This window comes from Phlebotomus papatasi, chromosome 2 (assembly GCF_024763615.1).
Source record: "Phlebotomus papatasi isolate M1 chromosome 2, Ppap_2.1, whole genome shotgun sequence".
NCBI lineage: Eukaryota > Metazoa > Arthropoda > Insecta > Diptera > Psychodidae > Phlebotomus > Phlebotomus papatasi.
The window spans coordinates 67,550,443-67,563,591 of NC_077223.1; the positions used below are offsets into that span (position 1 = coordinate 67,550,443).

The following is a 13,149-nucleotide window of genomic DNA, read 5'->3' on the forward strand; positions in this document are numbered from 1 at the left end:
TTTCTAATATTATTTTGTGTTTTAATAAACAAATAACTTTTATCTGGACTGAAAAACAAACAAATCTCATCAATTGAAGGTACAACTTCCTTCGAGCCTGAAAGTTTCTTGTTCTTAAAGTTTTAAACCCGTGATCGATGTAAAAAGCATGAATCGAGCTTTCCAAACTTCATTTTAGTCCTTCGAGCTTATCGTACATTTTAGGCTTCACTAAAAATTAAATTGAAAAAGAAAAAATTCATATACAACTTCTTTCGAGCCTGATTATTACAGTTAAAGCCTATTACAGTAGACTCTCACTCAATCGGCTCTTTTTCAATCGGGCGACAAATTTTGTTGACAATTTTCACGCTTAATTATGAAGCTAATTTGCTCAAATTCGCTGTAGTTCTTCCTATTTTATCGTGATTTTTTATAATAGAGCGTTTTTTGTGGAATTTACAAAAGCTTTGATGTTCAATTCTATCGCTAAACCGGATAACATTTTGCCCCATATTCCCGATTGAGAGAGAGTCTACTGTAGCAATTCACATAAAATGCATAAGATAATTAACGGATGCAGAATTTCTATTCAGAAAAGGGAGGAGAGTGGGACACCTTTGAAATTGGGATTTTTCACCAGTTCTAATAAACTGTTATTCTCAGGGGCCTCTCAACATTTCATTTTTCCATATACGTTTTTGCATAGAGGTACTGAAGACTATTGGCAAGTTTTTTCCTAAAGAGAATTGACTTCTCAATCTGATATATTTCGAAATCGTGCACTAAAAGCTATCTAAAAATACATATTTCATAATGCTCGCCTAAATAATACAAGAACTACAACCAAATTTGCTTAAGACGCGGTGCAATAGCTGCAAAATTTTTACAAGGAAAAGTGAAATATATCTTCGCTTTTTATTAGGCTTGATGGGCCCCTGGTTATCCTCATACAATCATTTTATAATTAATAGTAAATAATGCATAATATTATTCATTTGGTGACAGTTTCAAAGGTTTTAAAATGATTGCATTTAGACTCAAACTAAAAATTTACTTGAAAAAGAATATTATTCCGAATTTGTACAAAAAATGGAACAGAATGTTTCGCATGAGTATATTCACATATTCAAGAATTTCAATTTAAAAAAAAAATAAAATTATCTTAGAACCTATATTTCCTTCTCTCGCATTACAAGCCTATTTAGCAAAAATTATCACTAAGAAACTATAGAAGAAAACTATGATTTTCTTCGAAACCGAAAATATATTGCATAATTTTTTCATGGATGTTATCAAGCTTAGTCCTGATCCTGAGCCCAAAATTAAAATCAACTTCTGATCTGATATCTTTGATCTTTTTAATCTAATCTAAAAAAAAATGATCTTAAAATTAGGTCAGTTCTTGCAAATATAATTAAATGTGTCTCTGTTCAAAAAAACATAAAGCTCTCATGCAACTCATGATTTACTTCAAGAAGTCCAAAACCGTGACATAAATCCTAATGCTTTAATTTTAATTGTTGAATTAATTTTCGAATTTTAGAATTCTAAGATTTTTGAAATTTCCATAAGAATGCAAAGTCTGAAAATCATTTAAAAAGAGTCGGCAAAGCGTCCCAGCGATTGAATGGGTCAAGTGGTAGAGCACTCGCTCTATGATGCAAGTGACCCAGGTTCGAATCCCCTTTAGGTCACCAGGAATTTTTCTGGCGTTAAAGGTGATCGGATTGCATCCAGTGAGTTTCACTGCACTTGATTCCACGGGCATGGAATTGACAACCTCATTGCGTACAAAAAAAATAATAATGCATGTCTAGAAATCCGCTTGTGGGAAGGCCTAGTTCCTTCATGGAATGTTGTGCCAGCATTATTATTATTATTAAAGCGTCCCAGTTTTTAATTTAAAATATTTTAGCATGAGTAATAAGCATACGAACAAATAAAAAAGTAAATCCGCGAAAGATAAAACATTTACGGGTAATATTACCGATTCACTACCGATTAAGTCCGATGCAGCCAGGTTGAAAATTTCAAGATTTTTCAAAAAAAAATGATCCAAATTTGAGCAAATCGGTTGAAAAATAGGCTCTCCAAAGTGGTTAAACTTTGAACCTTATGGTAAAAGGGGGATGAGGGGCCATAGAGAAAAATACTGTCCTAGATAATGTTGACTTGGGGGGGGGGGGTCGTCGGAGACCTGAAGTCGAAATTTCTTACTGTTTGGCCTCCAGCCGTGTCACATGTTGAAAAAGGTGGATTACATTACTGCTCTCTCTCTTTCTTTGAGTTCCAGCAATAACATTTGAATTTTAAAAATAAAGAGACAATTTTCATATATCCCTAATATGATAGATCCCAGTCTTGACTCACAGCAGAAATTTTAAAAAAATATATAAATAAGGAACTATTTAAACAGATAACGCTAAAACGCCCGAAAACGGCCAGTGGACGTAAAACATGTATTTTATATGCTGAAACGATCTTTCATAGTACGACTTTTGGCAAATTACCCTATTATTTGTAAAAGAAAATAGTGTGCAATCATAAATTTCCGATTACAATTCCTTCGAGCGTAAAAACTTGGACCCGCATGTTCAGAAGTGGGATGTCCATGGAAGTCTTGCAATAAGTTGAATAAAGAAGATAAAATAACTTACTTGTAGTGGCAAATGTGAGCGATGAGAAGATGACAACGAAGAAAGATGCGGCATATTTGGAAGCATTTACGAGATGTGGAAAAGCTTCCCTGGTGTTTTTGTATCGCCTGCAGCACTGCGCGAATCGGAACCAACTGGGCAACATCGCTACGAGAGGTCTAATCACGTAAAATTCCTCCACGCATGAATTGACATCTGAAAATAATGCAGATCTTTGATTTTATGTTCTTCTGGAAAATTTTAAGTACTGACCAGTAGCTTTTGACCAATTGGTATTTCGTGAGTAGAAGCAGAAAAAATATTGGAGATCGAGAAAGGCAGGAATGATACTAGTCAGTTGGTCAGCAACCCAGAAATCCGCAAAGGTAACGTAGCAAAAGGGTGCTAGGAGAATTCTACTCAATACTCTGACTGTCCAAAATCTCGCTTCGTGTCGAAAAGTCTTGGTGGGATTGAGCAGGAAGAGAGCCATTAAAGTGTAGAGAATGACTGGATGAGCGTAGGCAGGAATCCCTAAATCGTCACTGTAGAGAAATGCCAAGACACTCAGAGTCCAGATTACCCCAAAAACTGCTGCTAGTTCCATGATGTGTTGCTCGGAAAGATGATTCCGGGGATCAAGTTCGAAAATCAGAACGTGATTGACTCCTGAAGAGCGCCAACCGTAGACATTGATGCCCCAGAGAAAAAGGAATTCAACAATGAGAAAAGGACCCCGATAGAGTCGAACAGCAGCACGCCAATTGTCCTTGGGAGCGTGAAACAGGGCACAGATGAGGACAGTAAGCAAAAGGACAAGGAAGGCGCCAGAGAAGAGTCCCACTTTGAACGTGATCCATGGACTCTGGGCCTCTCCCAGTGGCGGTACCCTCAGACGCTTCATGGCTCTCTGACGATCACCCTTTTCAATTTCCTGAGTCACGGCAGTCTCTGTCTCGTGGATCAGACGATCAATGTCCTTGTTGGTGTAAAAGTGGGCAGTTTCCACATGTTCACGCCTCCACTTGGCCCCAATGTCCACTGACAGAAGTTTATCATGCTTCTTGAGAATCTTTCGAAAGCCGGTAAAATTGAGATTCTGGTAGTTCTGCAGCAGAATCAAGCTCAGATAGAACTCACTGAAAGCTAGTTTGAGCTCTTGAATCTTCCTAGCTGGAACATTCTTTCCCCTAAGCAGGACCTTGGAATGCAGAGAACTCTTCTTTCGTGGCATATCAACCTCCTGAGCTTCTGTAAGTTCTGACCTCAAACTACTGTACTTTCTTGTTGCTTCGGCCAATTTTTCCGAATAGAAAGTATTTATCTTAGTAAGTTCCTTGTCACAGTAGTGGAAGAATTGCTCATCGAATTTTGTAAAGTAGCGCGTCAAAATGTCTGGATCGACAAGTTCTGCCGATGGGGACTGCTCCACTGCCTCGTAAAGCATGGTTTTCATCTCCTAAAAAAGACACAGAGTACCCCATGAACCCCCAAGAATGAGCTTAAAGAAATTACACTGACACTAAAAAAATTAGGGGCAATTTGCAAAACAAGTTTTCAGGATAATTTTTTAAAGAAAAATATAGAAACAAAAAAAAACAATTTTAAACGGATAAAATTACAGTAGAGTCTCGCTATAGGCCATCGCTCTATATAGTCCACAATTTATCGACCGTTGATTTAAAAGCACTGATTTTAAGTTAGGTTATGTTTTTTAGTACGCAATATACAATGTAGTCATAATTATTTTAATATTTTTGGCAAACTTTATTGAGTAGCTGTGATAATTGTGATAATGAAGAGAACGAGAACAAGTACCACAATCGCAAAGAAAGTGGAAGCCGTCGAGCAATTTCAATACTAAAAGTTGTTGATAATTTTAAAAAATAACATGGACTATAGTGCGACCCAAGTGTCAAATCTGGAACCAAATATGGACTATAGCGAGACTCTACTGTAAAAATATTACTCTATAATCTCTTGAACTGTACTTTACCAAAACTGGTAAGGATGCTAAGGCAATTAATTCACGTATCAGCCAGCGCCTTTGCAATTTTTTCAATCGAAAGGAAAACATATTTCATACGATTATTGAATCTTTGTAAATTTACAATTCACACTAACAAGCAATAAAAAAGGACCACCCCTGCAAGGTTTACTTGGCGTTTCTATAAAAAATTACAATAATCTGCCTCGGACTTTGGATAACTGATAAGTTAATCGACTAAAGTGTAAGGCAAAAATTAGCAGATTTTTGCGATTTTTCTTAAAAAAAGAAAAAAAACAAAACAAAAAAGAAACTTCGTGATTGGCGGGACATTTATAAGCTTGTTATTCTTATGTAAAACGAGAAATCCACAGAAAACTATTATAGGTATATAATATATTTCTTAGTAGAATCAAGAAACCGAAAAATTTCACTGAAGTATCCGACGCCTATCGTGTCTTCCTCAGTGGTTTAGTCAGTTGATTAGTCTTTTCTTTAAGATGTTTGTCACTAATTACTCAAATTTTCTTGTTTCTTCTTACAGTTAACGGACTGGTACGGGAACGGAAAATAAAAGACCAACCAAGAACCACTTAGGAAGATACGATAAATATCGAAAGCTTGGGAGAATGTGTGTCTTTGGTTCAGAGGATTTGATCAAGAGATTTTGGCGCGCACTGGAAGGAAACAATGTCCTAATAAAAAAAAACCAGTTTATATCCACCACAGACGACTATCCCTTTCTATTATACTCAATGGGTTGAGTTTAAAGGAATAAAAAATAGATTTTTCAACCTTATATAATATTCAGGAAATCCCCTTAACAATTCAGAGCAACTGGAAGCAACTCAATTAAGCAATGATTGACTTAATTATTTTTTAAAACTATTATACTACTTTTTTTTATTTTTCAAACATAACATTCTGGAACTCGACCAAGTGCAAGCGAATTTACTCCTTCGTCGATCGAGCATAACTTTTTTTTGAGGATCGATGAAATCTCGTCCTTTTCAGGACTTTTAAGTCTTCATATAGAGGTTCTTTAAGAATATTTTTTTCATGGTTATTCGCGATCTATGCGTCTCAGAGATCGTTTGTTTGCAAATGTGACGCAGATTTTGTTCAATTTGCTTCTTCACTTTAAGAACGATGACTAGCGATGCAGCAATTTTTTTTAGACCTTCACCAAAGCATTTTAAAATGCTACTAGTATCCGTGTACCAAGTTATGTTTCGAAAAACGGAAAATTTAATTACATTCAGGGTTTTGAAGAGCCCTAACGATAGTTGCTTCCGCATTTCCTGCAAAATATAGCGACATTAAATTGTCACGTTTGTGTTCCATTACGATTTAAAAAAGTTTTGCAAAATATTATCGAAAATGCTTTTGTAGGCATTTAGCCAATAAAATGAACTACCACTATGCAAAATATGAAACCGCTGTCACCAGCGGTTTGATAACTATGTGCTCTAAAAGTTGTTGCATTTTTTTTCAGCCACTCTGTATATTTGGGGAGCTCAGAGCAAAAATGGCACGTTTCCTACACAGAAAAAAATATTTTGTAAAAATGTTCGTAAATGTTTGCGAATTCCTATGTGGGAGTTACAAAATTCTCGTGAATTGTATAACCCACAAACAAGTTCGTAAAAGTTTGTACATTTTCACAAACATTGTTCGTAACATGATCAATTGACGAGCATTTTTTGTACTTTTACAAACATTTATTCGTAAACACAAAAAATGTTCGTAAAATTTTGTCATTTGTTCGTAAATGTTCGTAAAATATTCGACAGGAAAACAAACATTTACGAACAAATGATAAAATTTTACGAACATTTTTTGTGTGTTTACGAACATTTACAAACAAATGTTTGTAAAAGTACAAAAAATGATCGTCAAATGATCATGTTACGAACAATGTTTGTGAAAAAAGTACAAACTTTTACGAACTTGTTTGTCGGTTACACGATTCACGAGCATTTTGTAACTCCCCCATAGGAATTCACAAACATTTACGAACACTTTTACAAAATATTTTTTTCTGTGTATGGCTAAAGCATAGGATATGTGCCATTTTCTCTCTGACATCCACATTTGGTCTTTTACAATGGTCTTGTTTTGAGCCGACGATAGGGTGGAATCACCAGTTCTCGCCAGTGCCCCACTTCTCGCCACTTACATTGAAATCGCTATTTTTCGCAATTTATGAAATAAATGAGTCGGAATTTTTTTTGTATTGTTTCTGCTTCTACGCATAGAATCGAAAAATAATAATTATTCGTTTTGGATTCACGATTTTGATCACTTTTTAGAGCAATATTTTAAGCAAGTGCATCGAATCCAACATCTCTTACCAAATGTACTAAGTGTCGTCAAATTTTCATCAGGCCAAAAATACCTATTTGGGTAAATAATTTGTCTATTGAATATTTAATTGCACTTGTGGAATACATAAAATTTGTATTTAGTCAATTAATATTTCATTTTATATTATTTTTGTATAAAAATGAGGCATGGCGAGAAGTGGTAATATTCTGGAATTGATTTTACCACCTGTCGCCATATCTTTTCAATAGGCGACGCTAACTTCACTTCGTACATTCTCAGTTGTCAAATCTGCATTGTTTACTTTCTGCAAAAGCCCCATAATTTGATTTCTCAAATAAAAGTGAAGAAAAATCATTTAAAGAGAGTAATAATAAAGTGATCACAAGGAAAGAGAAATGGTGAATGTATTCTTTTCATAGCATTGCCTAAAATAACCGAGTGTGGTTCTTTTCAAGTGGGTGGCGAGACGTGGTTACAAATTTTACAAAACTGGCGAAAAGTGGTAAAAAGTGGCGACGAAATGGTTATTTTTGCATTATTAATAAAAATCAGTTTTTTAAGTAGTCCAGCGTTATGTTCTATCTATAGGATTATTGTTTTCACGTATCTAGAGCCAATACATCTAAGTAACTTTGTGTCAAATTTGACTTATCTTGTAACAAGGATTCAAAAGTTATGATTAAATGAATTTAATTTTTTCCTAAACATGGCGATAGCCGGTTATTCCACCCTAAGTGATTATTCTAAATGACTCTAATATTCTTGCGGGCACTGTATACTGTGTATATAGAAACAGATCACTATCTTCTCTAAAGATCTACCAAATATTTTGTAAACCGGTCAATTTTGGATCTTATGAATTACAATGAATACAATATGGGCTGAAATGATCCGGATCTTTTATTTTTAACGACTGTTTTCTGCCCAGAGGTAAAATTATGCAGTAAATTGATTGTAATAAATTAAGCAGTAAAATTGATGAACATCTCAACACAATTTCTGAAGAACTTAGTGATAATGAATATACAAAAATTAACTAGAATACTTCTAGGAAGCTTCTTTGGATCTCGTATACTATTTTTATGTGTTCAAAGCATTCCAATTATTCTTTTGCAAGGGTAAAATCTTTATGTAATGCCCCCCATTGGGAAACAGTTCGGGGATGATTTGTCTTACCTCGTAGTTGATGTACTGCTTCCGCCACTCCGGCGTTATGTGAGCAGACAGGTGCTCGGCGAATTTCATGATTGATACTTGAAATCACCTGCGAGAAGCACCGCACTACGGAAGTGAAAAAGATCGTCCCGAAAAAACTTTCTTCAATGAAAACAGTAAACAAAACGTAAAAACAGCTGATTGCTTGCAGCGCCTCTGGCGGAAAAAACAGCGAAGTATGCATGGAGGCGCTACTTGTTTTGACAGCTGCTTGTGTTTGTGCGAAAAAAAAACAAAGTGGATGAGCAATTGCGTAAAATCTGGGAGAAAAACATAAGAAAAAGCATTACAAGTTCACAAATCGGCACTAAAATGTACTGCCTGCAGTGTCTCTTGCCTGTGTTACTCATTCCACGTCCAGCAAATGCCGCCTTCTCGCACACACACTTCCTCTTTGTCCTGCTCTACCTCATCAATTTTTTTCTGGAACGGAAGCCCTGCACCATCTGCAGCGTAATCTTCCTCACTGCTGTCTTTCTCCTGTGCTACAGTGGCATCGGCAACTGCTTCCTCTGGCCCAGCAATTGCGACAGTGGTCAGATGTGCGAGAACGGATAGGCCATGAGGATTGTCCGGGAGTGTCCTAGTAAATCGAACGATCCAGTTATCAGCTGATTTTTTGTTTTTTCTTCTGCTGCCTCCCGCGTTTTTGTGTAGAAAGTTTCATTTGTTTTTATTTATACAAAATTTATCACAAAAGGAAATGTTTAATTTGGCTGTACAGCAATTCATTGGCTCTTGGAGCATCTTAAGCGCGTTACTCACCTTCGCAGCCCATCCACGGACATGCAGAATAACTTCCCGTGGAAGAAAATGTTGAAGAGATAAAATTAAAAATAAATGTATTTCAAGACTAGCATGAATCTTTTTTTTTCTCAAAACTTCTCATATATATCATTACATATACATAGTTTTCTTTTTTTTGTTGCTCCATCAATGCAATCTCTCTATAACTTTCTTGTTTAGTTCTCAAAAAATTTGCCCAGGGAGGCTATTTTTTCTTCCATAATATACTTTTTCCTAAAACACTTTGTTGGATCTTCATCACAATTGTGAAAAAATTCTGATTCTCCGGCCACTGTCCATCTCTCCAGGATTTGTAGAATTAAAAAATATATATATATGTCCAGAAGTAAAAAACTATGGTGTGTGGCTGAGCTTTTTTTTTGTGATTTGTTTGGCGTTGCCCGCAGCAGAAAAATGCCGAGATGGACAGAAGAGCAAAAGTAATCGAAGAAACAAAAAAAAAAACGAATGACACATTCTCCTCCTCCTCCTCTACAGTTGAGCCGAGTCCTGATGCAGTGACGAAAGCGGACTTAGCAATGGACCAGCTGCAGCTGAAGCTACTTTCCTGCCACCTTTCTCAGTGTCTGTCTGAATGTCCAGAGAAACTCCTTTTTGTCCCATTGAAAAAAATAAAAACAGAAAAACTTGCAATCTCTCCCTCTCAATTAAATCATTTCCTCACTCACCTGAAACTCTCCGGATTACCCTCTCAGTAGGACTCTCAGGAATATATGTGGCCACCAAAATAGCCACAATGACCATCATGGCGCCAAAGACAAATGGGGGCCCCGGAACAAATTGGCTGAATGGCTCTCCACTCCTAATCGTCTCATTCCTTATCAATTTCGTATCTACACTATGACTACTGTTTATTTTGTTGTGCTCATCATTCAAGTCCACGTGGAACAGGTAGAAAATCACCCCAAACATGGCCGGTCCCAGACCATTGCACAATCCACGCATTCCCGTCACCATTCCCTGAACAACACCTGCAAAAACAAAAACCACCATGAGCTGCAGCTGAAGAGTTTGAGGAGGAGGACTGAGTAAACAAACCTTGTCGATCGGGCGTGGAAAGAATTGAAACAGATGCACTTATTGCTGGATAAGTAATTGAACCTAGAGAGGCTAGGATTCCCGCAGCCCACATCATCCTGGGACAATGAAAAAGTTAACATTGAGAAAAATCATAAAATTGCGCATAATAGGGGAAGGTTGGGCAATTCGGTGATTTTATCATTTCCTAAACATGGAATAGATGGCGATTTATTCTACAGATTTGAGGACGGGGGTCATATGAGCCAATTTGAGTAATTTTATAAATTTTATATTACAGTAGACTCTCGCAAATTCGGCTCTTTTAAGATCGGGCTACTTTTAAATTCGGGCAGCGGTTACATTTGAAAAAAGTTTGTTGTCATATTTCAAGTTTGATTATGATTATCAAATAAATCAAATATTCTCAAATTTGGCATGGTTTGTCTTAGTTTTGATGTGATTTTGCATTATTGAGGGATTTTCATGCAATTTACGATATATATCAGTGTGTAAACTCAATATCTATATGCACATGTCGCCCGAATTTCTGTCTAATTCGGCTGACATTTCGGTCCTATATGCCCGAATTTGAGAGAGTCTACTGTATAAAAATTTTAAATATTTGAGCAATTTTTGGACAACTTCGTATAGGGGAGAGTGGGACTTTTTCTACAATCTTTTTGTAAAATATATGAATCCTAAAAACTGTATCAAATATCGGACGGTTTGCAATATCAGACACTTCTTTTGATTCTTTAAATTTAATTCCATATATTTTTATTTATTTTTTTCATTTATACAGTGGAATTCCTCAATTTTGAATATTTGGGGTGTGTAGATGACATTTCCTACTCATCCTCAACTTTGAACAATATTTTCAAAAACGTAACGGAATTGATGTTTAATGAACTTTCCCTAAATTAAGAGAAATAACTTAAGAGAATATATCAATGTAATTTATTTTTAAATAAATGGAATTTGTTGCGGAAGTTGTTAGAATACGATAATATTGAGGAAACACCAGAGAAAAATGGTTCTAATTCAAATTACACAAAAAATTCTTTTCCATAACTTCAAATTTTACATTTTAAATTCAACTGTTATTCAAATTTAAAGAACTCTACTGTATTTTGAACAAATAAAATATTTAATTTTAAATTTTTCAATTTCTCAAAGGTGTACAGTACAATGCTAAAGAAACAAATAGTGTCTCTTGAACAAATCAGATGCTGTGGTGTCCGATATAGCACACACCAACAGGTAACTCATATTGGAATAGATTAGTCCGTTGTCCGACAAATGTTTCACAAATCCCAAGAAACCTAAAAATTGTTTAGTAAAGTCCGGAGAAAATCCAAAAAAATATTTCGTTAAACCCAAGAAACTCAAGAATTTCTTCGCTAATTTTAATGATACCAAAAATTGTTTGGCGAAACCTCAAAACACCAAAAATTACTTCGCGAAAAAGCTGAGAAACCCAAAGATTGTTACGTGAAACCTGAGAGAAACTCCGCGGAAAATGAGAAACATAAAAAAAGCTTAGGAAAAACTGAGAACCCCAAAAATTACTTCGCGAAGCCTTAGCTTAGAAACCCAAAATTTCTTAGCGTAACCCGAAATACAGAAATATTGTGAAACGCGAGAAACCCAAAAATTACTTCGCGGATCCTTAGAGACCCAATAATTTGCTGTGTCGAATCCAAAAAATACTTTGCGAAGCCTTAGAAACCTAAAATTGCTTCGCGTAACCTGAGATACTTAAAAAAAAACACGAGAAAATCAAAAATTACTCCGTGAAATGCGAGAAACCCGAAAATTGCTTTTCTGAATCCTAAAAAGCCTAAAAACCCAAAAATTACTTCGCGAAATCCGGCAAACCCAAAAATTGTTTTGCAAAACTCATAAAAAATCTAAAAATTAATTGGCGAAACTTGAAAAATCCAAAAATTAATTCGCGAAACCTTAGAAAGCTAAAATTGCTTCTTGTTTCGCGTAATCCCGAGATACTTAAAAATTGCCTTGAGAAACTCGAGAAATGCAAAAAAATGTTTCGTGAAATCCGAAAAACCTAAAAATTTCCTCGGTAAACCTTTTTACCCAATTTTTTTTTACTGATGGAACCCCACAGAGACAGCAGTATTATCCCTTAAATTTTTTACCCCCAAAATTTTCACTTTTTAACCTTTCTGAGACTTGTTGAGAATCTTCGCTTTTCAGACAATATCTAAGAAATGTCGTCACGCTGTTTATATTTTTGGGATTGCTCGAAAATACGTTGTACGATATTTTCATTTTTGGATATGCTTTGAAGATTACCCAGGGGGATATTTCGTCCAAGTACATTAGAATCATTCCTAATAACAGTTTTTCAAGACCAAAGGTCATAAAGGGTCCAGACAGCGCATTTCTCAACTGAATGGTATCATATTAGGGCTCATTGAAAAGGTATGACAAGCATGAATCGATTCTATTCGGTTATGATCCGGTAATGCACCGGTTATGAAACAATAAGTAATTTTGCATGAAAATCAATATTATTACCTTTATAAATATTTTATGGGAGCTTTTGAGTGATTTCAGAATCGGTTCAAAACGGTTGTTAAAACCGGTAAAAGGTAAATATTGCGAAAGTACTTTTGAGATACAGGGAGTTCCGCTTTCAAAGAAATTCTCGGGACCGAAAAAAGTCCCGCAAATTCACTTCCGTGTCATAGAAAAATTGCATACTCACAGGAGAGGTCTTTGGAATAAGTTACGTTACGGAAACGCCGTGATGTATGCACATTTTCGGCGCCAATTTTTCAGCGCCAACCGTTCAAAAGAAATGTATTTCAAATTTACTGGGTGAAAAATATTTGCATACATTTAGGGGCATTTCAAAAATTATTTTCATAAATGAGCTCCCAATAATAGGCAATTCATATCAAATTCTTTCATTCCGTTTTCACTTAAGCCGGAACTCCCTGTAGCATCTAAGGGCATCAACAGACTTGAGGGATTAGCCGAGAGACGGCTTAGCGTAATTATATTCGAAATAATGATTAAACTACATTTCCATAATTTTCCACTAAGTCGTCTCTCGGCTTAAATCCTAAGTGTGTCTAGGGCATAAATCACGAATTTGAAGTGAAGTCTGGGAAACTTTGCCACCCATTTTAATTTATAAAACGTAAG

The 13,149-nt window shown here is 35.7% G+C and overlaps 2 protein-coding genes across 3 annotated transcripts in view; both read right to left on the bottom strand.

Moving 5' to 3' along the window:
• LOC129803950 (xenotropic and polytropic retrovirus receptor 1) overlaps nucleotides 1-8,301 on the bottom strand; it is a 31,400-nt gene extending 23,099 nt beyond the window's left edge. For both annotated transcript variants that reach the window (XM_055850846.1, XM_055850845.1), the window contains exons 1-3: nucleotides 8,110-8,301; nucleotides 2,892-4,077; nucleotides 2,640-2,834 (exon numbers count right to left, since the gene is read on the bottom strand). In XM_055850846.1, the coding sequence (XP_055706821.1) occupies nucleotides 2,640-2,834; nucleotides 2,892-4,077; nucleotides 8,110-8,178 (1,450 nt within the window). In that variant the 5' untranslated portion in view covers nucleotides 8,179-8,301. The remainder of the gene's footprint in view (nucleotides 1-2,639; nucleotides 2,835-2,891; nucleotides 4,078-8,109) is intronic.
• A 692-nt stretch (nucleotides 8,302-8,993) lies between these two features.
• The window catches only part of LOC129803952 (hippocampus abundant transcript 1 protein), a 68,497-nt gene continuing 64,341 nt past the window's right edge, over nucleotides 8,994-13,149 (bottom strand). Inside the window, exons 7-9 of the mRNA XM_055850847.1 lie at nucleotides 9,994-10,091; nucleotides 9,624-9,926; nucleotides 8,994-9,545 (exon numbers count right to left, since the gene is read on the bottom strand). Of these exons, the coding sequence (XP_055706822.1) occupies nucleotides 9,427-9,545; nucleotides 9,624-9,926; nucleotides 9,994-10,091 (520 nt within the window). The 3' untranslated portion in view covers nucleotides 8,994-9,426. The remainder of the gene's footprint in view (nucleotides 9,546-9,623; nucleotides 9,927-9,993; nucleotides 10,092-13,149) is intronic.